Source organism: Panulirus ornatus, chromosome 8 (genome assembly GCF_036320965.1).
Source record: "Panulirus ornatus isolate Po-2019 chromosome 8, ASM3632096v1, whole genome shotgun sequence".
Lineage (NCBI taxonomy): Eukaryota > Metazoa > Arthropoda > Malacostraca > Decapoda > Palinuridae > Panulirus > Panulirus ornatus.
In genome coordinates this window covers 43,831,847-43,859,353 of record NC_092231.1, presented here as the reverse complement: position 1 = coordinate 43,859,353, position 27,507 = coordinate 43,831,847, and the positions used below count along the sequence as shown (strand labels likewise).

The following is a 27,507-nucleotide window of genomic DNA, read 5'->3' as shown; positions in this document are numbered from 1 at the left end:
AGTGCGTAAGACAAGGTAACAAATAGGAACATTAGTGAAGGGGGCTAATGGGGAGGTGATAACAAGTAGTGGTGATGTGAGGAGATGAAGTGAGTATTTTGAAGGTTTGTTAAATGTGTTTGATGATAGAGTGGCAGATACAGAGCGTTTTGGTCGAGGTGGTGCGCAAAGTGATAGGGTTAGGGAGAATGATTTGTTAAACAGAGAAAAGGTACTAAAAGCTTTGCGGAAGATGAAAGCCGGCAAGGCAGAGGGGTTTGGATGGTATTGCAGTGGAATTCATTGAAAAAGGGGGTGACTGTATTGTTAATTGGTTGGTAAGGTTATCTAATGTATGTATGACTCATGGTGAGGTGCCTGAGGACTGGCGGAATGCTTGCATAGTGCCATTGTACAAAGGCAAAGGGGAAAAGAGTGAGTGCTCAAATTACAAAGGTATTAGTTTGTTGAGTATTCCTGGGAAATTATATGGGAGGGTATTGATTGAGAGGGTGAAGACATGTACAGAGCATCAGATTGGGGAAGAGCAGTGTGGTTTCAGATGTGGTAGAGGATGTGTGTATCAGGTGTTTGCTTTGAAGAATGTATGTGAGAAATACTTAGAAAAGCAAGTGGATTTGTATGTAGCATTTATGGATCTGGAGAAGGCATATGATAGAGTTGATAGAGATGCTCTGTGGAAGGTATTAAGAATATAAGGTGTGGGAGGTAAGTTGTTAGAATCAGTGAAAAGTTTTTACCGAGGATGTAAGGCATGTGTACGTGTAGGAAGAGACGAAAGTGATTAGTTCTCAGTGAATGTAGGTTTGCGGCAGGGGTGTGTGATATCTCCATGGTTAACTTGTTTATGGATGGGGTTGTTAGGGAGGTGAATGCAAGAGTTTTGGAAAGAGGGGCAAGTATGTAGTCTGTTGTGGATGAGAGTGCTTGGAAAGTGAGTCAGCTGTTGTTCGCTGATGATACTGCGCTGGTGGCTGATGCGTTAGAGAAACTGCAGAAGGTGGTGACTGAGTTGGGTAAAGTGTGTGAAAGAAGAACGCTGAGAGTAAATATGAATAAGAGCAAGGTTATTAGGTGCAGTAGGGTTGAGGGACAAGTCAACTGGGAGGCAAGTTTGAATGGAGAAAAACTGGAGGAAGTGAAGTGTCTTAGATATCTGGGAGTGGATTTGGCAGCGCATGGAACCATGGAAGCGGAAGTGAATAGCGGAAGTGAAGTAGGGGAGGGGGCGAAAATTCTGGAAGCGTTGAGAAAAGTGTGGAAATTGAGAACGTTATCTTGGAAAAAAAATGGCCATGTTTGAAGGAATAGCGGTTCCAACAATGTTATATGATTGCGAGGCGTGGGCTATAGATAGAGTTGTGAGGAGGAGGGTGGATGTGCTGGAAGTAAGATGTTTGAGGACAGTATGTGGTGTGAGGTGGTTTGATCGAGTAAGTAATGAAAGGGTAAGAGAGATGTATGGTAATAAAAAGAGTGTGGCTGAGAGAGCAGAAGAGGGCGTTTTGAAATGGTTTGGTTACCTGAAGAGAATGAATGAGGAAAGATTGACAAAGAGAATATATGTATCAGAGTTGGAGGGAACGAGGAGAAGTGGGAGACCAACTTGGAGGTGGAAAGATGGAGTGAAAAAGATTTTGAGTGATCGGGGCCTGAACATTCAGGAGGGTGAAAGGCGTGCGAGGAATAGAGTGAATTGGAACGATTTGGTATACCGGGGTCGAAGTGCTGGCAATGGATTGAACCAGGGCATGTGAAGCGTCTGGGGTATATATATATATATATATATATATATATATATATATATATATATATATATATATATATATATATATATACATATATATATTTCTGCTGAAGTTGGAGAAAAAGTCTTGGACCAGCATCATCGGCAGCCAGGGAGAACCAATAAGCCGGTCCAGTGATATGAAATTCCCGACCTCTTGTCAGTTTTTACCTCCAAGCAGAAACGAACGAAAAGTAGTAAAAAAGCTTGAACAAAGCTAGTCTCTAGGTTACTGTGGATGGTTGTAGATAAGTCTTGTGGAAATATGCATACAAGAGGCCAGCTTCTTTCAAGCCTACTTCCTAAAGAAGGGTTCAAGTGAGAGCTATAAGCCCTCTGGGTCAGCGAAGACCTCTGGCTGCTCATGTGTTAGTCTGGAGGCAGCGGTGGCAGGTATGGGGGTTGTCTGTGGCTCTAGAAGTACTGGAGGGAACGAGGAGTTCATATTGAATGTACCGGTGTTGGAAAGATCAACACTACGTGAAAGCTGAGGAGAACGTTTAGATACTGTGTCCAAACCATTACAATATATGCAGATATCGCTATGATTTTCAGTATAATCTTCTAAGACAATCTGGTGGGTCAACTTTGAAAAAATCCATACTTGTAAGGGGATAAAATTACACATTTTGATTAATTTCTTTGCTTTTCATTAGCTGGGTCTAGGAAGCCTTACCCCTCTTTCTTTCGTTTATTCCAAAGTTAATCATTCCTACTGCGCCGCTTCATGACGGTTTACCACAATGCAACCTAACTATTGCAAAGGTCAGGGTAAAAGACCATTATATGCAAATTATATGCAAATACGTAGCATTTTAAATTACATGATGTCACCACATCTAGTGCAAATACGATGGCTCCTGGAACCCAAGTAGATTCCAGCTAAGCCAAGTGTCTCTCTTCTTTTTTCTCTCATTTTGGTATTTTTGTCATTCTTCACAAAGGTCTTTTTATGGTCTTCACACACAGTGTATGTAAGCTTGATAAACAGAACTACCAGTGATCCATCAATTGATAATCTTTCGTTAGCATATATGTAATATCCACTGTAATGGCCCCGGCCACTGGAGTAAAGTGTTTCAGGGTTGTAGCGATGGGTTATACTGGAGGGTTGTGCAGTGTACATGAAGTCTTTACGGTTAATTCATCATCAGTAATCTTTGGAAAAAGTTATCATAAGGATAGTTAACAAGTGAATTGTAATAGGAAGCTTCTTCCTTAGATATTAGCACCAAAGTATGAAGACTTAATGTCTTCCAAACATTTCGTTGTCCAGAAATATTGGAGATTCACTAAAACCGTCTTATCACTAATTTGTCAAAACATTGTAAAATTAGACCTTCATTACGAAAAGTGGACTAATTCTGAGTTGAAATAATAGATTGGTAAAAAGGTGTTCTCTTTTTTCGATATAACTTATTACATATTTACTTGAGAAATCACTTTTGAGCAGTTCTGTCTTTTGACGACTTCTGTCATAGTCACACCACATTTCTGAATTTCAGCGTCCAATTTCTAAATCAAAGATATAAGCATTATAACCATATCATGACATATATCTAACTACATACCTATATTCTGTGGGAACGTTCAAAGTATAGTATACACATGCACTGGAGATTATTTTGAACTATTCATACCCATATCATCACATATGAACGAATTATATTTCGTAAAAGGTTAATTGTTAATTCATGGGGAGATTGATATTCTGTATCAACCGTGCGACCAGTATATCTTTTCTAACTGCTTGTTGATTATACATAACCTTTTAAGTCCCGCACGGTCTATCTTGGGCACGTTATTTAGGATTCCATACAATATATATATATATATATATATATGTATATATATATATATATATATATATGTGTGTGTGTGTGTGTGTTATACTTTGTCGCTGTCTCCCGTGTTAGCGAGGCAACGCAAGGAAACAGACGAAAGAATGGCCCAACCCACCCACATACACATGTATATACATACACGTCCACACACGCACATATACATACCTATACATATCAACGTACACACACACACACATATATATATATATATATATATATATATATATATATATATATATATATATATATATACACACACATGCAAATAATTCACACTTGCTGCCTTTATTCATTCCCATCACCACCCCGCCACACATGAAATAACACCCTTCCTCCCCCCGCAAGCGCGCGAGACAGCGCTAGGAAAAGACAACAAAGGCCACATTCGTTCACACTCAGTCTCTACCTGTCATGTATAATGCACCGAAACCACAGCTCTCTTTCCAGATCCAGGCTATCACAAAACTTTCCATGGTTTACCCCAGACGCTTCACATGCCCTGGTTCAATCCATTGACAGCACGTCCACGCCGGTATACCACATCGTTCCAATTCATTCTATTCCTTGCACGCCTTTCACCCTCCTGCATGTTTAGGCCCCGATCTTTCAAAATCTCTTTCACTCCATCCTTCCACCTCTGATTTGGCCTCCCACTTCTCGTTCCCTCCACCTCTGACACATATATTCTCTTTGTCAATCTTTCCTCACTCATTCTCCCCATGTGACCAAACCATTTCAATACACCCTCTTTTGCTCTCTCAACCACACTCTTTTTATTACCACACATCTCTTACCTTTTCATTAATAGCTCCATCAAACGACCTCACACCACATATTGTCCTCAAACATGTCATTTCCAACACATCCACCCTCCTCCGCACAACCCTATCTATCGCCCACGCCTCGCAACCATATAACATTGTTGGAACCACTATTCCTTCAAACATACCCATTTTTGCTTTCCGAGATAAAGTTCTCGCCTTCCACACATTCTTCAAGGCTCCCAGAACCTCCGCCCCCTCCCTCACCCTGTGACTCACTTCCGATTCCATGGTTCCATCCGCTGCCAAATCCACTCCCAGATATCTAAAACACTTCACTTCCTCCAGTTTTTCTCCATTCAGACTTACCACCCAATTGACCTGTCCCTCAACCCTACTGTACCTAATAACCTTACTCTTATTCACAGTCATTCTCAGCTTTCTTCTTTCACACACTTTACCAAACTCAGTCACCAGCTTCTGCAGTTTCTCACCCGAATCAGCCACCAGCGCCGTATCTTCATCGAGCATCTGACTCACTTCTCAAGCCCTCTCATCCACAACAGACTATAACCTAAATTCACTGGGAACCAATCACTTTTCTCTCTTCCTACTCGTACACATTCCTTACATCCTCAATAAAGACTTTTCACTGCTTCTAGCAAATTGCCTCCTACACTATATATTCTTAATACTTTCTACAGAGCATCTCTATCAACTATATCATATGCCTTCTCCAGATCCATAAATGCTACATATAAATCCATTTGTTTTTCTGAGTATTTCGCAAATACATTCTTCAAAGTAAACACCTGATCCACAGATCCTCTGCCACTTCTGAAACCACACTGCTCTTCCCCAATCTGATGCTCTGTACATGCCTTGACCTCTCAATCTATACCCTCCCATATAATTTACCAGGAATACTCAACAAACTCATACCTCTGTAATTTGAACACTCACTCTTATCCCCTTAGCCTTTGTACAATGGCACTATGCATGCATTTCGCCAAACCTCAGGCACTTCACCATGTGGCTTACACACAATGAATATCCTCACCAACCAGTCAACTACACAGGCACTCCCTTTTTAAATAAATTCCACTGCAATACCATCCAAACCCGCCGCCTTGCCGGCTTTCCTCTTCCGCAAAGCTTTCACTACCTCTTCTCTGTTTACCAAACCTTTCTCCATGATCCCTCTCACTTTGCACACCACCTCGACCAAAACACACTATATCTGCCACTCTATCATCTAACACACTCAACAAACCTTCAAAATACTCACTCCATCTCCTTCTCACAATACCACTACTTGTTTTTACCTCCCCATTAGTCCCTTTCACAGATGTTCCCATTTGTTCTATTGTCTTACGCAATTTATTTACCTCCTTTCAAAACAACTTTTTAGTCTCCCTAAAGTTTAATGACACTTACTCACCCCAACTCTCACTTGCCCTCTTTTTCATCTCTTGCACCTTTCTCTTGACCTCCTGCCTCTTTCTTTTATACATCTCCCAGTCATTTGTACTATTTCCCTGCAAAACTCGTCCAAATGCCTCTCTCTTCTCTTTCACAAATAATCTTACTTCTTCATCCCACCACTCATTAACCTTTCCAATCTGGCCACCTCCCATGCTTCTCATGCCACAGACATCTTTTGCACAAGCCATCACTGCTTCCCTAAATACATCCCATTCCTCCCCACTCCCCTTACGTATTGCTCTCACCTTTTTCCATTCTGTATTCAGTCTTTCCTGGTACTTTCTCACACAAGTCTCCTTTCCAAGCTGTCTTAATCTCACCACTCTCTTCACCCCGACATTCTCTCTTCTTTTCTGAAAACCTCTACAAATCTTCACCTTCGCCTCCACAAGATAATGATCAGACATCCCTCCAGTTGCACCTCTTAGCACACTAACATCCAAAAGTCTATTTTTCACGCGCCTATTAATTAACACAATCCAGTAACACTCTCTGGCCATCTGTACTACTTACATACGTATGATTATGTATATCGCTCTTTTTAAACCAGGTATTCCCAATCACCACTCCCTTTTCAGCACACAAATCAACAAGCTCTTCACCATTTCCATTTACAACATTGAACACCCCATGTACACCAATTACTCCCTCAACAGTCACATTACTCACTTTGCATTCAAATCTCCCATCACTATAACCCGGTCTCGTGCATCAAAACTGCTAACACACTCACTCAGCTGCTCCCAAAACATTGCCTCTCATGATCTTTCTTCTCATGCCCACGTGCATAGGCACCGATAATCACCCATCTCTCTCTATCCACTCTCAGTGCTACCTATATGAATCTAGAGTTTACTTTCTTACACTCTATCACATACTCCCACAACTCCTGTTTCAGGAGTAGTGCTTCTCCTTCCCTTACTCTTGTTCTCTCACCAACCCCTGACTTTACTCCCAAAACATTTCCAAACCAATCTTTCCCTTTACCTTTGAGCTTCGTTTCACTCTGAGCCAAAACATCCGGGTTCCTTTCCTCAAACATACTACCTATTTCTCCTTTTCTCTCATCTTGGTTACATCCACACACATTTAGACAACCCAATCTGAGCCAGCGAGGTGGATGAGCACTCCCGCGTGACTCCTTCTTCTGTTTCCCCTTTTAGAAAGTTAAAATACAAGGAGGGGAGGGTTTCTAGCCCCTCGCTCCCGTCCCCTTTAGTTTGGTTTGTTTATGCATTACTCTTCCAAAGTCAAGGCGTAGAAACTAAAGGCCCTAAACCTTAGGTGCAGTTTTTCAGAATTAGGTAAGGCTTTAGGCTACAGCATGTTTTGCTTGAAAAAGATGTTTTCAGGCCACCAAAAGGCTTATTGATAACAAATCATTTAAAATCGGCGACCTAATAGCTTCAAATTATAGCAGAAGCTCAGGATAAAAGAATAAAAGTTTCAGGGCACTAGAGCCAGATCTTTAATTAAAGGATAACAAGGGCCATCCTTCAAGGTTTAGTGTAACCATAGCTATTTTTTCCTGTGGAGTGTCGGGTATCCAAGATAGGAGGCTATAAGTCTGGGCCTCATGAACACTGAAATACATTGCTTTCACAGATGAAGTACATTAGAACACGTTTTTGATGAAAAGTAGTAAATACCATAAGACTGCACTGGCTAGAAAAAGCTTATGATGTGCGTACAAACTTGATTAGCTCACAATGAATCAGTTACCATCATTGATCGCTTTTGCCCAGATAATTGTCCAATATAAAAAGCTCTTAAACAAAACGTAAACAGTAATTAATATCAAGGTTATTTGCTTATGTGTGTCCTCTCATCTTTAGTCTATTACTTTTCTTTACATTCTTCTATTATATCCCTGTTCCTTTATATTTATTTCAGGATTCTTTTTTTTTTCTGTGACCAGAGCCTTGAAAACATGAAATAGACTATATCTTTATAGTTCTTTTTATGTTAGCTGCTACGGCACAGGCAACTGTGGCCCTAATCAAGTTAATCTCATTAACGATATTATATATATATATATATATATATATATATATATATATATATATATATCCTAGCTCTCAATGAGATAGGTACTTATATTATCGAACAACCTTCAGGGATAATGAACAGCTTGGTTGAGAGTAGACCGACTGCCACAACCAGGATTCGAACCTATGTGCCCAACCCCGGACGGTCTGTGAATGCATCATGGTCAGCAACGCTAACCACTACACGACTAAGGATACTCTAAACTATATCTATATATGGATATCTACTTCCTCTTTATGTTGATATGCAAATTTATCTCACACGTCCTTACATTATAACAATCGAAACTCGTGCGCAGATGTCCATTCCAACAAGTATCACCTTCCACTCCTGATCCTCCAGCACCTTTTCTCTCATGTTTAGATCAGCTTAGTAACCTTACTAATTTACGTAAGTTAAGTTTCTGGAAATATTTAATCTCCTAAACTATTTTCCTCTCGTTATAGCATTGTATGAATGATTCGGGAGATACGCGTATAGCCTGAAATAAACTTGTGTATGTCAAACACTTGTGGCATCCCAAATAAATGCACGCTTCCCAGAGACAGGCATGTCTTATCGTTCTGTGCCACGGTAAATCTTTATCGCCTTCTCAAATGATGTCGACGAATTTCTAACACCGTGTTCTCCATCCAAGGTCTTTTAGTTAGATATCAGCAATTTACAGGAGAAACTGACATCTTTCTATCTTTGTAAGTTCTAATTTCGTGATATCCACGCTATATCTCAGCGTGTGCTACGCTGTCTTATCTGAATTATGTGTCTAGACGCGAAGACGGAAGTGCTGCGTGTATGTTACAATGTGGAGGTCCATTGCAGAGGAAGAAGAATATAGAGCCTTTGAGACCACGACTTAAATTTGTCCCTGGCCTGGAAGCCAATAGCTGCTTGGAACCACTACGATTACCAAAATGTGGCTGATACTAGAAAGTGCTAATCTTTTCTTTTATTTCAGCATGCATTTTCGTAGAATGATACGTAAGAAGGCAGTTTCGCTCTCTCTGGCTGGCTCCCCACGCAGTTGTAAACGGAGTACTATGTAAAATTTTGCTTCATACGGGGTCTATTCTATGTTACTCAAAGTCTATGTTTGCATCTCTATCTGAATGACTTGTAGTTGTATCTATCTTTGTGTATAACACTGAGGTCTGTCTTTTCATGTTCAGCTGAACTTAAGCATGCAGATTTGTAACTGAATCTCTCTCTCTCTCTCTTTCTCATCCAATTCTTGCTCCCTCCATTCTCCTTGCACAGACATCAATTGGTATATGAGCGAGAGCAGCCAGAGGAATGTAGTCACAATAGAACGTGTCAGTGAGGGAGGTGCTGGGTCTGCAACGTTCCTTTTGCTGCCCATGGTACACACTCCACCATTGCCGGCAGTTGTGTCGGGACGAATAATGACGCCATAATGTGATTTTTATACGGATGATTCCGTAACTTGTTGGCAATGACCTCCTCTGTAAGCCAGACTTTGGTGCCTCCGACGAGGATAGTTTACTGACAGGAACGAAGATCCCCGACATACCAGAGTGCAAAGTTCATACTGGAAAGACGTCAGACGAACGGTCTCGACCGGGGAACCTGTCATCTGCTCTAACACATCTTCAGACATTTCTCACCCTGAACTGCATTTTCTGTCGTTTTTACCCTAAAAATAACCACGAGTGTGGCTTTTGCCATGGAACTGGACGGGTACAAGGGTGTGACTTATGAGCTGCTAGCTCTCAAAAAGTCTGGTGGTGAAGTCCAGGTTAGAAAGAGATACAGTCTTATTCCTGATCTCATTTCATCCACGCTGAGGTCAGCCGGATATTGTAATCATTTCGTGATGCAAGTAAAGCTGTATGGTTTCCATAGCAGGAACTTATGTGAGCGTTACTTTCTGAATGCAAGTTAGCGGAACTACACAAAATTGGACGACATAAAACAAGACAGTAAAACTCATCGCTAATCTCAAAATATGGGATATGTGCAAAGTAACACATACTTTTTTTTGTAAAGTGCATTTAGAAAACTGGCCCTAAAATTCACCAAAGGACTGTGATAGAACGGAGGGATAAAGTCGGGAGTAGAGTCCGAGTGAAAAAAATCATCTTTTACAAAGGAGAGGGAATGTGGTGTCCCCTGAGCCAGGTAGGTAGTCTGGATGGTGACTGTGGTATCCCCTGTGCCAGGTAGGTAGTCTCGATGGTGACTGTGGTGTCCCCTGTGTTAGGCAGGTATCTAGATGGTGACTGTGGTATCTCCTGTGCCACGTAGGTAGTCTGAAAGGTGACAGTGGTGTTTCCTGTACCCGGCAGGTAGTCTGAATGATGACTGTGATGTCCCCTGTGACAGGTAGATAGTCTGAATGGTGACTGTGGTGTCCCCTGTGACAGGTAGATAGTCTGAATGGTGAGTGTGGTGTACCCTCTGCCAGGTAGATTAACTTCCACCCGTCTTTCGATCTGCATTCTGGCACATTGATTTTTTTTCTCATATCTTTAGAAGCAAAAAATATTTGACCCATTAGACAGAGGTTAGATTTTACTGCTGTAACTGCCTATATCTTAATGGGATTTAGTACTCGTTAGTGTTAAGGTTGTGTTTTCGATTTTTTTCTTCAAGATATCTTTAAGAAATAACGGTTAGTTCTCTGGATACTTAAACTTCTAAAGTTCACTCTAGTGAATGAATTAGGGAAGATGTGATACGTAGCATGGGAGTCTTTCACATTGTTGGTCCATATATATCTCACTTTGTGTCATTTCGAGATCTCTTCGAAAACATATGGCGATATGTACTATACTGATCTCTTGCTATATTCGCGTTACATGTAAGAGATACGAAATTCTTTTAAACCTTTTAACTCGAAAAGAGAAGACGAACTCATATACAGTATTACACCGTGAAACTGCGACGGGAGTAATGAATAAAGCTAATGTAGTAAATGTGGAAGATATCCATAACCAATGACTTACAGATTCACCATTATAGATCTGAAGATTCGAAAAAAATAACTTTATGATGCAAATATCTTGTCGACGTAAAATTCAAATCCATGTAAATGAACGAGACGTTCGGATATTCGAAGCTTATGGCCGATTTGGTAGATGAATCCTGAATATTATGTAAATTTCGATAAAGGAAGAACATGGGGAAGAGGACGAGGCTCGTACGTTATGGGTAGGCAAGGCCATATGGGCATGGTGGGGAGATGGGAACACGATAACTGGAGTGATGGAGGTATGGAGGGGAAAAGAAAAGGGAAATATGATGGTAGGTTTGTGGAAGGGAAAGCAGGAGATAAGTGCCGAGAAAGTATTCATGAGATGGTGAATAGGAAGGATGGTGGGGACATGTGACGCAGCAATAACAGGGAGGTGGAAGAGGGGATGAAATAAAAGAGATAAGGAAAATAAGACGTGGATATAAGGACGATACAAATGACAAAGTCTTGAAACATAGCAGAATGGGAAAAGAGATGGTGAGAACGCACAGAGAAAAAGTGGGAACAAGAAAAAAGCCAAGGAGAAGAACGGGAATAACTAGGAAAAATTGAGGTAACAGGACACTATTCAGAGGAGATAAGTAAAGGAAGAATACGGCTAACATGAGAAGCAGGACTGGACGATAAATTGTAGACAGAGAAGATTGGACAATAAGATGAGGGTGCAGAGAGGGAAAACAAGAAGGGGAGAAGTGTGGCATATTAAGACTGGGACAGAGAAGGAAAGGAAAAGAATTTGTAGTATGTGGAGTACGATTATAAGGGTTGAGACAAATTAAAGAAAAGGAAGAACAGAGGGAGATAAGGAGACGATGTGATAGGTTGCAAGATAAGGATGGAATGGGACAACAGTTCTAGTATAAAGTTGTCTGTTCTCTACCCGCTATGAAGTTGACTGCTCCTGGCAGTTCTCGGTTTCTCTCTTGATCTCTGTTCTCTGATATTGTGATTTATAGAACAAGTATTGCTTAGTCCTTTGCTCTCTTAGTTTTTATTCTTACCATGATTCATGATTCTCTTTACAAATGATTCTTTATGAACTTTCCTTCAGTGTATTGTTGTTCTCCAGGATTGTTTTGTTCTCTGCGAGTTCTTTTTTCCTTACCTTGTTTATTTTGTTTTTATCTGATGACAGAATTTATGATTATGTGTGTGATGTTCTTTGTGCTTCTTTTCTTTCGCATCTTTTTTTGTATCTGCCTCAATAACTTTGTAGTTCTTTAGCTACAGCATGCAGTTTCCTCTAGCGCAGAGTATATTCTATGAGAAAATGTACTCTACCAGAGCGTATACTCTAGCATAAGGTATACGCTTTCGAAAGAAAACAAAGCCGTAAACTGCTATTCTAATTGCCTGACAGAAAACCCTGCATAGATCGGAATGCTAGGTATGACAACGCAATGGATTCCACAACATCAGTATAAAAGAAATAGGATATATAAAGAATCCTTAAATATGGCCACTGTGGAACAAAGAAGAGTGACTGACCTCAACCTTTAAGTTTTCAAATAAGATCGATGATGTAGACAGTGAACAGTTCTTTGAAAGATGTAGGGGTAGAGCATCTAGGGGAGATAACATGTAATGATGTAGAATGATGTTGAAAGATGTAAAGAACTAATTTTCATTATATACGAATGGTGGTTGAATGGCATATGCTGGGCAAAGATATGGTAGCTCTGAAAAGCATGCAGAAGTTTAGAATTACATACGACGTCAGATAAAGTTCAAGAGATGGGGCCCACGAGAGTAAAACTCCCACAACTTCTACTTCAGCAGAAGTACTATCCCTTCCTTAGCACTTGCCCTCATACCAACCCCTGACTTTTCTTCTAAGAGATTTCCAAACAATTTATCCCCTTTACCTTGAAATTTGTTTCATTCAGAGCCGGAACATCCAGGTCCCTTTATTCAGTCATACCACCTATCTCTCCTTTCTTCATCTTATCTACATCCGCACACATTCAGAAACACAGCCTGCACCTTTATGGAGGATGAGCACTCCACGGTTAGCTTCTATTCTGCCTTTTAGATATCGAAAAACAAGAAAGGGGAATCAATACCCCCTAGCTACCACACCCTTTAGTCGCCTTCTACAACATACAGAAAAGACAAAGGTAGAATTCTTTTTCCCCTGCCCAGGGGTAATAATGATAATAATAATCATAGATATGATAGTAATAATAGTAATGATAATAATAATAATAATAATAATAATAATAATAATAATGATAATAATAGTAATGATAATAATAATAATAATGACAATGATAATAATAATAATAATAATAATAATAATAATAATAATAATAATAATAATGACAATGATAATAATAATGATAACAGTAATGACTATAATAGCAACAATGAAAGATTACTTGGATAACACTTGCAGTCACATGCTGAAAATATCCAAAGTACATACATACAGTAAAAAAAAAAAACTGGGGTTATGATACAGAGAAAGGGTGTTAAACAACGCCATTTTTGCGTGTTGCAAGGGGGAGAGCTTTACATTCGTGTTGTCCCGTCTTTACCTGTATGTTTACAAATACACACACACACACACACACACACACACACACACACACACCTCACCCCAAATCATGGACTCGTTTGTCAACCAGCCCCGAAGGGAGCATGAACAGTTGTGATTGGATATGGACCAACTGTCGCGCCTAAGATTCGAGCCTGGTTGGGCCTATGAATCATGGTCAGCAACCCTTAAAACCTATGTTCTGGAAGCTCATATGTGTGTGTGTGTGTGTGTGTGTGTGTGTACAGGAGTGCTTACTCGTATATATTTTTAACTGTCATCACAATTGTCATAAGCTGATGTTACCCTTGTCTTTTAGCACCAGATGTAAATGTGGACGAATCACCTCCTGCCAAAGCGTGAGCTGGGTCACGAGAAATCTCTGGCTGCTTGACACAAAAATATGTGTTCGAGCTTCATGCACACTGAACCAAAAGTTCCTATCACGATGGATACAATTTACTGCCATCCGAATGTCAGGCCCGAGTTGGGGAGATTTAACCAGTTATCGACTTGATACACTGATATATTATTCAACTTTTACGGGGGGGAAAATGTACATAATGAGCTACCCTCCAGTCAGACTCTCAAATAGCATAGAAAGTACGAAAGCCATTAAAAAGAAGAGGCAGCAGTTGAACCTAGCGTGACCTGGTCATTCAACCCGACGTCTGACCCACTTTACACACCCTTCTCTTCCCCCCCCTCCCCTGCTTCTTTCTCTTTACTCCTTCCTACTCTTGGCCTCCTGTTACCCTCGTTCCCATCTCCCTTATACGTTTAATCTCTTTGAATACCCCTTTCCCTACTTACCCCCTTTTTGAAGAGGGGCTCCACGTTCAAGCCCCTCAGTTATATCCCACCTGGTCCCCTCCTACACTCAGCCCTTTCCTACCCTTGTTTTTCCTCCTATTCTACTCTGGGTCCTCCTCCTACTCTAGGTTCCCCCCACTTACACTGGGTCTTCCTCCTACTCTGGGTCCTCCTCCTACTCTAGGTCCTCCTCCTGCTCTTGGTCCCCCTCATACTCTAGATTCCCTTTGTACTGTTAGTCCTCCTCTTACTCTTAGTCCTCCTAAATTATCGGCTCCCCTCTCTATCCCTACTCTTGGCCTTGCTCATTCTGAGCCCACGTCCCCTCCTTATTCGACTCCTCATTCTCCGCTGGAACCTTTACTTTCCCCTAGCTGTTCCTCAGAGCTCCTCTGCCCTTAGTTGCTGATTATATCTCCCCTTCCCCACAGTTCCCATCAAAGAAGTTCCCTCGCGCTAGTTTTCCCGAAAATCCCCTTTCCTTTTATTGCACTCCTTTCCCTGTTTTTTTTCTTAAGTTCTTCCTGTTTTATTATCCTATTTTCACCACACTCTATAAGAGAAACATAACCTTATCTTAGACCATCAGGTTCCCTGTTATCTCTCCTTCCCATATACACCCGCGTACCCTTCTTCCTTTCAAGAGCAGTCCTTGGCTTTGCATCGCCCTAGCCATCCCATTTTCCAGCAATTCAGTAAGCTATGTTCTTCCCCTAGAGCTCTTTCTGTTAACTGCTCTTAAAGCTTCCCTTTCCTCTTCACTTTCCTTTCTCCTTGCTCCCTAACATCTCCCTATCGACTTGACATCTGACCGCCTTCCCTCTTGAATTCTCCCTGTCACAGAGCATCCCCTAGTGGCCCTCCATTTCCTTCATAACCAGCCCTCATCTCTCTCTCTCTCTCTCTCTCTCTCTCTCTCTCTCTCTCTCTCTCTCTCAAGCAAATCTTACCCTAAGTTCTTATTAAAGCTCCATTTTCCTTTTAGACGTTTCCCTTTAGCTTTCCCCTATAAAGCTCTCCTTTCCTCTGTACTCACCATTCTGCTCTTTTTTTACGCTCTCTTACATCAAACGTCTTCACCAAGCTTTCTTTACTGTCTTTTAGCTTTGTCCAGAGCCTCCCATTCCGTTTAAAGTTAAATGCACAAGTTTCTTTACTAGGCATCCCCTCCTCATATCTTTCCATTCAAAACTCACCGTTACTCTGTGCCTTCTTCCTCTATATCCCCTAGTCTTTGAAGCTTACTTACTCCCCCAAACATTAAGTTTCCTGGAACTCCCCGTCCCCCCTAGTTACCCCTTCCACAGCTTCATAAGGGCTCCACACTAAAACCCCCTCCATAATTTCCCTCGGGTCCTGAAAAAAGTGGTTTATTGGGATTCATTTCCACAGATGATTTACAGCTGTGTATGTATCCACCAGAGATATAGCTACGTGCCGATACCCACTACAAAAATGGCTAATAGGTTGAATTTTCCACTGCAAAATTTACGGTTTGGCAGTAATGTAGAATACGGTTTGGTTCTCTGTATACAATATACATTTTGTCTGTTCCAACAAGGAATAAAGAGAATGAACAGCATAAAAGCCAAAATATTTTCCGAAAAGAAATTTATAGTCCACTGGTAGATATAGGAAAGATTAATCTCTGAACTGTCTATATTCCTATCCATCCATCTTTTTTTTTCTCTATGTATATAGTTTCTAATCTGTCTATCACCGCTATATCCTCTTAGCTACCATATCGTTACCATGTAAAGCACGTGTCTGAGTTGCAGGAGGAAGGATGGTAGACCCTCACACTGCCTCATAAGGATACAAGAGTCTGGATTCAGTGCCAAGGGAGCAATACACTGCCACTTCATTGAGGAGTCTTGCTGAAAGTTTATGGCACCTCATCTTCGTACATCCCTGGTAATGAGAATGCTCCTTAATTGTTCCCACGGCACTATATTGTGTATATAAGTTCACCTGACTATACCACCTCTCGGAGTTCGGTACCACAGATATATTCGTGACCAGATCCAATTATCTTTAACCTCTCGTGCCAGGAAGGGGAACTTTATATATGCCTCATGGAAGCTACAAACTCTTTTGCTTACGTCACTTCAGTGCAGCATGTAGACAAAACAAACTTCAACATACTGTATGGTTTGATGTTAGATCCAAGACTGATCTAACTTGCCCTCTCTGACGAGTATATTCTTCTGACCCACAATTTTCGCCCACCTTCTGATTCCTGACGAACGTAACCTTCTAACCCAAACCTGTTTCCTGACGATGACCTTTTGGCCCACCCCATCTGATTCCTGACGAACATAACCTTTTAGCCTACACCCTCTGATTCCTAACGAAGATAATCTTATAGCTCATAAATTTTGGCACATAAAGAAAAGCTAGTAACCCCTGATCGTGGTTATAACACGAATAGCTAATGAAGGAAGCTAGGGCTTATGACGATATGACTAGACCCGCGGTTCATGCAACTACAAGCCCACATTTTTAGCTCAAGTGACCCATCCATAGTAGCGACTCATGACAGTTATCCAGCGGTCTACTCCTCCGACCAGTCTTATGTGGACACAACCTATGTTTCACGCCCTTGGGTCATGATGAACGTGACTACAACCCTCTGAGGTGACGACTGATGGCTAGCGCAGCAGCTATTCAGGAGTGTCCGTCTAACATCCATCATGTCCGCGAGCTTCCCTGTGATATAGCGGCATCACTCGTCTCCTTCAGGGATCTCGCTGGCAGTGTACGATATCTTTTACATTCATAAGTCGATTTGTGGAAGAAAGACATACTCTGGGAGGTGATGCCCCTCGGCTTATCCATTATTCTTTGAGTTATTTACATCTCCAGAGAGTATTAAGGCTCTCTCTAGTAAAGTGATACTTCTGAATTTATCAAAATAGATATAACCGTTCGAAGACGACATATTGTTGGTTATCCTCCCTAAAGTATCTAATCACATGTCGATGTATCAAGCTTTACGTAAAACCTCCACAAGAAATGTGGTGTAAATGAAATGTTAAAGAGAACATGATGAACATTAAGTAAAATGATATCGGGAAAACCTAATTTCTACTGACAACCACTATCCAACTTCGATTAATACGGAAAGTTTGATTTACAGCGACACCTAATATTCCTTTTAACAATACCCCAGCGACCCACGCGTAAACTATATCGCCTGTTGCAATAGGGATTTCTCAGAGAACTTTGATATGGCAGTAACAGTGTTAAGATGACTATAGTAGTTAAGATGATTATAGTATATAGTTCCAAAGAAAGATATCAAGAGCGCAGTTACTTGTAACTTCACTCGCTTAATATCAACGTGAAAGCTGTGTTATCTTATTTGAATATCTCTATCGTCATCAATTACTGTTAATTTTGTTCAATTCACGAAGCGACCGAGAGCAATCAACCATGACCTCACACACATACACACACACACACACACACTCTACCTACTTACACACACCCGCATACTTATCTGCCTAGCTACACACACACGCGCGCGCCACAACTCCTAACTGCACTTCTGAATTCTAAAGTCATGAAACAATCACATCATAAATCATAAATCCATTCATTCCATAAGGCGGTCATATATCAGTTCTGCTGAATTAATCCAATTTATGAAAGCGATCATAGCTAAGAGTCCAAACGTTTCTCTCCATCTGAAGCTATGAACAGCCCCCACCGACCCCCAAGAATGAAGCTATTTACCGAATGAAGTATGCAAGAGCCTTAACCTCATTCCTTAAAGACGCCAAGAAGTATGAGCCCGGAGCACCGCCATCCATAAAACCATTAAATCCAAGATTCTAAATTTTACGCGCTATTAAGAGCCACGACTCCCGACTTCCCTAACTTAATAAGGGTATTAAGACCCAAACCTTTTAAAGTCATTTACTAAATATAACTAAAAGAGGAAACAACAGCTGTTTACTGAAGTAAAGTGGCTGCAGTATGTTCGCTACATAAATATCCTTAAGGAGTCTCACACTTGGTAACTTAACGCAGTAAATAGCATTTAGCGAGAGACTCAACTTTTAGTTCCACTATTTTACTGTCGCTAAATAACGTGACAGTAAACCAGAACTCGGCTTCGTTTTCCTGGAAGTCATCCTCAGCAGAACCATGAGACTTTGGCTCATGCAACAAAAATCAGATGTGTTTCTTCGGCTTCATGTTTACAATGATAAGAATTTACGCGACTCTAATTTTGGAGACAAGTAAAGTAATGTTCATCAAAGCAACGAGTGTAACCTGAACTTTGAATTTCACACTCGAAGGGATTTGTAAAAATCAGTTTAAACCTTGTGTATTTAAAGCTATTATGCCACTTTCATGGTACATTTAATCACACTAAAGGAAAAGCCGGGAGAAGGGAACCTGCCAGACTGGCTTCATGTCTGGGTGGAGGTTCAGTAGAACAAATCAGCAAGGCTCGTTGCCAATACCCTCACCGTTGTAGTTCTAATCATTTAAAAGAGTCCTGTCTTTTTTCTTTCTATCGGTTGAAGCAAATGTATTCATTTACGTATATCTGAAACATAAGAGAAAAACACCAAAAACACATTCATACCTCAAAATACAAAATTTTGATACACATACATCAAGGTAAGCTAGGAGATTTCCTTTATTCTCTCTCTCTCTCTCTCTCTCTCTCTCTCTCTCTCTCTCTCTCTCTCTCTCTCTCTCATATACTTCAGTCTTTGTACTGCCTATAAAGTGATCAATTTGGCGAGGAAGAACAAAGATAAAATAGGGAAAATCAAAATGGCCGTGATAAATCTACACAGACGGTGGAGGGAGCTGATGTTCTTTAACAGCATCAGCGTAATCAATTTCCGATAATAAATCTAACCAACTCAGCTAATTGATCATTCGACGTCAGTGGCAGTAATGCATCGCATGTGACGTTGCCTGCATCACCCCTCACATTATGATGCAGCGACAGCGGCCGCTAATGCAGAGCTGCGGATAATGGTGTTTTGAAGAGCAGTGGATTGTGACAGATCTGCAATACCCGTGGTGTCTTCTAAAAGGGTAGGTATTGATCCAGTTCCGTGAAGAGACTATATATTTTTTCTCTCTTTGATTCATTCTCTAGTCTCGTGTTTGTATTTTGCGCCGACATATGAAGAACGAAGTGAAAAATGGTAAGGCGAAAAAGTTATAAATGACTGACTTTGCCAAGGCGATTGTCAGCTAGACAGATCTCTAGCAAATGGTAAATAACTTAGGAGGAACAGTAACTGCCTTCGAGATGAATATAAACTTGAGCAAAATCCAAGTGATGGGAATTGTAAGGGAAAAAAACAAGAAACCATAACTATACACTAAAGATGAAGAAAATGATTTGGGTATTTAGAAAGTGTTATGTTTTGGCAATGAAGATGACAACAAAGAACCGAGGACTAGAATTCCAATGAGCAAAGCAGTTTCAAAGAAAGGATAAAGCTTGTTTACAGGTACACTGAACCCAGTGGTGAAGCAGAGAAATTAAAATCTTTGTATGGACCCCATTTCTGTATGGTGCAAAGACATGGACTCTGAAAGCAAAATGTAAGAAACTATTTGAGAGCTCAGAATTGTGAAGAAAGGATGGACATTACTTAAAGGAGTAACACGAAGACAAAAGAACTGAATGGGACATATAATGCGAGGAGGAAGTTTACTAAAAGATGCGAGAAGAAATATGCGAGGACAAAATAACCATTAGATAGAAAGAGAGTATCCATGTTTGATAACCTGAAGGATGGGAATCGTTGTTGCATGTAAAGGTGAAAGAAGAGTGGCTTAAGAGACATTGACACCAAGGTAAGTTTTGACAATGGTTTAATCACGATTCAAAGATTCTGAGTTCATTGAAATATTCCAAGGACGTAGATTATCATTCTCATTCTGTTCTTATTATAATAACGGCCCCAAAACTGTTCATTTACAAGTGTTCGCAATATACAAAACCTTGTTAATGTTAACCTTGACGTAATTTTGTTTACCGGGTCTCACTTTCGAAGTACATTTGCGGTAGTACAGTGAATACAGATTTGACCCATACACACTTGAGGAGTGGAAGTAATACCATTCACACATTAGAAGTTCCTTTCATAAGTGAAATAATATACACACGCATATATATATATATATATATATATATATATATATATATATATATATATATATATATATGTAAAATTCTTTTCTATTATACTTTGTCGCCGTTTCCCGCGTTAACGAGGTAGCGCAAGAAAACTGATGAAAGAATGGCCCAATCCACCCACATACACATGTATATACATACACGTCCACACACACACATATACATGTATACACATGCACATACTTCATACTTGCTGCCTTTATTCATTCTCGTCGCCACCCCGCCACACGTGAAATGAAAAAAAAATGATATATATATATATATATATATATATATATATATATATATATATATTGGAAAGGATCACAATTTTGCGCGTGATCATGTATATTCCTAAGAGTCCACGGGGAAAATGAAACACGATAAGTTCCCAAGTGCACTTTTGTGAAATGATGACATCAAGGGAGACACATGAGAGAAATATAAGTTAGTTGATATACAGTGAAGAGACGTAGCTAGGACGCCATTTGGTAAACATGCCATGTTTACCAAATGGCGTCCTAGCTACGTCTCTTCACTGTATATCAACTGACTTAGATTTCCTCTTGTGTCTCCCCTGATGATGTGATTATTACACGAAAGTGCACTTGGGAACTTATCGTGTTTCATTTTCCCCGTGGACTCACAGGAATATATATGTATATATATATATATATATATATATATATATATATATATATATATATATATATATATATATATATATATATATATTTTTTATACTATTCGCCATTTCCCGCGTTTGCGAGGTAGCGTTAAGAACAGAGGACTGGGCCTTAGAAGTAAAATCCTCACCTGGCCCCCTTGTCTGTTCCTTCTTTTGGAAAATTAAAAAAAACGAGAGGGGAGGATTTCCAGCCACCCGCTCCCTCCCCTTTTAGTCGCCTTCTACGACACGCAGTCAATACGTGGGAAGTAGTCTTTCTCCCCTATCCCCTATATATATATATATATATATATATATATATATATATATATATATGTATGTATATATTTGTGTGTGTGTGCTTAATTACCGTGTATTGATTTAGGAACTTGATTAGAAGGCTAGAGTGATTCCTTAATACTTCAGGATGTAGTGAAAGAGATATCTAAGGATATTTTGTATAGTCCAAGCAACATTAAGGTTTTCAACTCGTGCTGTATCGCCACAGAAATATATTTCCAAGGATCCAAACCATCCATGTTAATAATGTAAAATTGCATAAAGTCGCATCATTAACAAAATTAAGAATATATATATATATATATATATATATATATATATATATATATATATATATATATATATATAACTGCACCCGTGCAATATTCTTATTCAAGGTACATGTTCCCCACTGATGACATGGTCCAAGTACCTCCTGGCAGCACTTGTGCCAGTGGCAGCCAACGAGCAAATCATGGTAATTGGCTGGTTAAGGCATCCTGCGGGTGCCAGGCTGGAGCCACCAGGTCCTAACTTACAGCTCCTGCCCAGCATTATCTGCCTGCTGCATCTTCCCCCACACTACTCCTGCACTGTATTACGTTCGTTGTTGCCCTTCGTCTCGTGCAGAGGATATGGGCAAGGGAGACACTAGGGCAAGATGCAGGGAGTATAGGTAAATAACGGCCTGGGTTAAGATGCTGAGGATATAGGTAAGGAGAAGACTAGTTTTGGATGCAGAGAATGTAGGTAAGAAGAACGCTTGGGTAAGATGCAGAGAATATGGGTAAGGGGAATGTTGGGGTAAAATGCAGAGAAAATAGGTAAGGAGAAACTGGGGCTGGACACAAATAATATAGGTAAGAAAAGCGGTGTGGCAAAATGCAGACATTATGAATATGGAGATTTACAACACTACGATCATTTTCAATCGAGTAGCTGATAAACAAGACACAAGACTCATCTTAAGTTAGCCACCTGTGAGAGCATATGATTTACACAAACCCACGCGGGGTTCCATGGCATCATAACTATATATAAATTCTCTGAAGAATCTGTCATAGATATGGCTGGATGCTAAATATGACGGACGTACAGACGGATGGAGAGGGGTGAAAAAGCTTGGCACATTGTCTAGGGTAGAGCAAAATGATCCTTATCCCACCATGTGGATTATCATTATAATGAGTAAATTTGAAGGAAGTCCAGATACACAGGTTAATGTAAATGATCAAACCTTACATCATATTCTCCCTTTGGACTAGTTCGTTGTGTCTGCAGACATTAATCTTTTTCTCTCAGAATAAAAGGAGAAAGAAGTACTCAAGGAAATACTCTCGACGGATGTATGACAAGGACGAGCCCGTGCCAGGGTGAATGAAAAATGAAATTATACATACGTGGAGTCCGACTTCCACAGAGAACGAACACGGAAATGGCATTCTGTACGGTTGGTTTGAGATAAAGTTAAAAGAGCGACAAAGAGGTTCTTTTGATCCCCTGTAGCTAAATCCACAGCGACCCAAGGATCTCAGGTGCCGGGAAATTAAGTGTCACTGCCACGTCTCATTTTTTGCACCCGTAGCAATATGCTACCCTGAATGATATCTCGAATAACCTTATGGAATCACTTTTCAGACGCAGGGCGAGAAGCGAGTTTACTTCAAGAATGCTTGGGACACTCGCGATGAAGATGATAATCCGTCAGATATAAAGTAGAAAATCGTAAAATTCCTACGTAGCGGAAGGAAACAAACGAAAGAATGCCCATATACGTGCCTATACACTTCAACGTATACATACATATGCATACACAGGCGTATACATATAAATACATGTACATATTCATACTTGCTGCCTTCATCCAATTTCGTCGCCACCCCGCCACATATGATACAGAACCCACCTCCCCCCCGTGCGCGCGAGATAGCGCCAGGAAAAGACAACAAAGGCCACACTCAGTCTATAGCTGTCATGTGTAATACACCGACACCACAGCTCCCTTTCCACATCCATGGTTTTCCCCAGACGCCTCACATGCCTTGGTTCAATCCACTGACAGCACGTCCACGCCGGTATACCACATCGTTCCAGTTCACTCTATTCCTTGCACGCCTTTCACCCTCCTGTGTGTTCAGGCCCCGATCGCTAAAAATCCCACTTCTCGTTCCCTTCACCTCTGACACATATCCTCTTTGTCAATCTTTCCTCATTCATTCTCTCCATGTGGCCAAATCATTTCAATACACCCTCTTCTGCTCTCTCAACCACACTCTTTTCATTACCACACATCTTTTACCCTTTTACTTTTTACTCAATCAAACCATCTCACATCACATATTGTCCTGAAACATCTAATTTCCAACGCATCCACCCTCCTCCGCACAAACCTATTTATATAGCCCATGCCTCGCAACCATATAACATTGCTGGAATCACTATTCCTTCAAACATACCCATTTTTGCTCTCCGAGATAACGTTCTCGCCTTCCACACATTCTTCAATGCTCTCAGAACCTTCGCCCCCTCCCCCACCCTGTGGTTCACTTTCACTTCCATGGTTCCATCTGCTGCCAAATCCACTCCCAGACATCTAAAACACTTCACTTCCGCCAGCTTTTCTCCATTCAAATTTACCTCCCAATTAACTTGTCCCTCAACCCTATTGAACCTCATAACCTTGATTTTATTCACATTGACTCTCAGCTTTCTTCTTTCACGCACTTTACCAAACTCAGTCACCAGCTTCTGCAGTTTCTCACCCGAATCAGCCATCAGCGCTGTATCATCAGCAAACAACAACTGACTCGCTTCCCAAGCCCCCTCATCCACAACAGACTGCATACTTGCCCCTCTCTCCAAAACTCTTGCATTCACCTCCCTAACATCCCTATCCATAAACAAATTATACAACCATGGAGTCATCACGCACCCCTGCCGCAAAACCGATAAAAATTGGGAACCAATCAATTTTCTCTCTTCCTACGTGCCTTACATCCTCGGTAAAAATTTTTCACTGATTCTAGCAAATTAACTCCCACACTATATACTCTTGATACCTTCCACAAAGCATCTCCATCAACTATATCATATGCCTTTTCCGGATCCATAAATGCAAATCCATTCGTTTTTCTAAGCATTCCTCACATACATTCTTTAAAGCAAACACCTGATCCACACATTCTCTACCACTTCTGAAACCACACTGCACTTCCCCAGTCTGATTCTCTGTACAAGCGTTTACTCTCTCAATAAATACCCTCCCGTATAATTTCCCAGGAACACTCAACATATACCTCAAATTTGAACACTCACCTTCATCCTCCTTGTCTTTGTACAATGGCACTATGCATGTATTCCGCCAATCCTCAGGCACTTCACTGTAAACCATATATACAATGAATATGCTTACCAACAACACAGTCACCCCTTTTTTAATAAATTCCACTGCAATACCATCCAAACCCGCTGCCTTGTCGACTTTCATTTTCCGCAAGCTTTCACTACCTTTTCTCCATTTATCAAGCCATTCTCACCGACCCTCTCACTTCGCACACCACCTCGACCAAAACACCGTATATCTGCCACTATCATCAAACACATTCAACAACCCCTCAAAATTCTCACTCCATCTCCTCACTTCACCACTAATAGCTATTACCTCCCCATTTGCCCCCCTTCACCTATGTTCCCATTCATTCTATTGTCTTACGCACTTTCTTTACCTCCATCCAAAACATTCTTTTTTATTCTCCCGAAAATCTGATGATACGCTCTCACCCCAACTCTCATTTCACCTCTTGCTCCCAGCCTGAACGAGGTACCCATCTTATCGACCAACCTCTAGAGGTGGATGAACAGCTGGGTTGACTGTGGACAACTGGGTTACTTAAAAGAAAACTTAATGTATGGATGATGTTAGTACCAGATGGACCTAGATGCGCTAACTATGTAATGAGACCGGCCGCAGAGAAAAACAGCATTCACAAATCAAGACAAAAAATGAAGAAAAAGGTAGGTGTTTCAAGGGAGGTGCTCTCTCTCTCTCTCTCTCTCTCTCTCTCTCTCTCTCTCTCTCTCTCTCTCTCTCTCACGTTTATACAAAAACACACATCAAAGAACGTACGCAAAAATGGATTTCCATTAAGGAGGGTGTGGTTATTTATGTACGTCTTCACTTCACAAAGGAAAGAAACAAGATTTACTTGCCAAGAGACTGATACGTTATCAATAATTCGATCACTATGTGGCGCCTCAGTGAATGGTCCTTCACTCATAAAGCTTCTTATGTATCCCCCAGGTTATAAGGTAGCCCACGACAATATCTATCAGAAATTCTTATAGCTACGGTTTTTTTTTTCGGATTTGCAATTTCATAAAACCACGTGGGTGTATGTTTTCTCCGAGATCAGGGTCCATTCTACCAACACACCAGTAAAAGCTAACTCTCTCTCTCTATGGTCTCTACATTTGGGGCTTACCTGCAGCAGATGGAAGAACCCAAAAGGACGTTGCTAGCAGGAGAAACAGCTGCAGGAGGGAGAAGAAAGCTGTTGGAGCCATCTTCCGAAAGGTCTTGGTAGCAGTAACGTTCGTTTGCAGACTGGTTGCCCTTAGGATACACTTGCTACGCCGCACTTAAATCACACATCACGGAGGTCAGACAGAGCTTGCTGGGGCTCTATGTAGGATTTTCTTTAAATTACACATCACACTCTAGGGAATCAATATCTGGTATTTTTCTAATGTGCGAAACACAGGAACATGTGATAAACTACTCTCACGCAGTTTTCATCATTTCACTACAAACAATTTCATGAAGAACACACGTGATTTTCAGTAACATTTTCGGCCAGCAATCCTCATAGATCCATCAGGTCACCCTCGCCTCATGAGCCCGTCAAAACATCATGCTTAGCTTCACCTCACTCGAGAGGCCATAGATCTGTACAACCACACCACGGCTGCTTGGCAAGAATCTTTCCACATGCCTGTGGTTGTTCTCTTGATCCCAAGACGTCCTGCCTCTGCTGTTGCGGTTATCTGTCTGTGGAGAGAGAAAAGATATGCTTAGGTTCGTATGGTTATAAACTCATAACAGATGTACGTGTGAAAGTGTTTGTTATCTATAAAGATATATATGTACAACTCTCTCTCTCTCTCTCTCTCTCTCTCTCTCTCTCTCTCTCTCTCTCTCTCTCTCTCTCTCTCTCTCTCTCACCTTAAGATTATCAGTACATACTTTAATACAACTGAAATAGATGTCTTCATCCGTGAAAGTCTGAGAAATACACTACACATAGTATGTGGTCGTAAATACATTCAAAGAGCCGTGAGAATTGTAATTATTAATGTAGTTAGCGACAGAGGAGACTACTGATAAATCTCCGATCAGCCCTACTGACACACTGCTCTCATTAGGAGTCGTGGCCAACACATCTCGTTCCACTCTCCCCCTCTCTATCACTTCTTGATGCCTTAGTACCTCGTTCACTCATTTTCTCAGTTTCTCTCTGCCTCACTACCTTAGTCTTTCTTTCACTCTCTCGCCTCTTTTGACTTTCTAAATTCCCGAGGGCCTCATCTTATTCCATTACCTCATCTCATTGTCTCTCTACTTCATTACTCCTATCTCTTCATTTCCTGCTCATTCTCTTACTGCCTCACTACCCTCCTCTTAAGCTCCCTCACTGCCATATATCTTGTCCTTTCGACCGATGCTTTACCTTTCATCTATTTGACTCTGTGCTTCACATGCCTCTCGACTCCTTCTTAATGAGATCGTATCATTTGCCCATGACCTGAGAGCTCCCCTTATTGATCACCACTTTATCTCTCCATATTACCACCACCTAAATGTCCGACTTTCACATTCTTTCGTTTCCTTACCTTACCGATTCTCACACTTCTGCCGTTACTACTTCACTCTCTCAGGACTCACCAGCTAACTGTACGACTTCCTCATGCTATCACTTAATCATTTAATTCTTTGATGATCATCATCACTCCATCTTTGCCAAACTATTCCTTCCTGCACTGTTTAACTTCCTTACTGCTTTATCCAATCCCCACCTCACGTCCTCACTTCTATCCTTAATTGCATCACTCACAGTTTAGTTTACTGTCTTACTCCCC

At 40.8% G+C, this 27,507-nt stretch overlaps 1 protein-coding gene across 2 annotated transcripts in view; it reads right to left on the bottom strand.

Moving 5' to 3' along the window:
- The window catches only part of LOC139749920 (neuronal acetylcholine receptor subunit alpha-10-like), a 254,491-nt gene that overhangs the window by 200,286 nt on the left and 26,698 nt on the right, over positions 1-27,507 (bottom strand). For both annotated transcript variants that reach the window (XR_011713067.1, XM_071664334.1), the window contains exon 2: positions 25,854-26,419. Coding sequence is in view for 1 of the 2 variants with exons in the window: in XM_071664334.1 (XP_071520435.1) it covers positions 25,854-25,935 (82 nt within the window). In the remaining variant the exon portion in view is untranslated. The remainder of the gene's footprint in view (positions 1-25,853; positions 26,420-27,507) is intronic.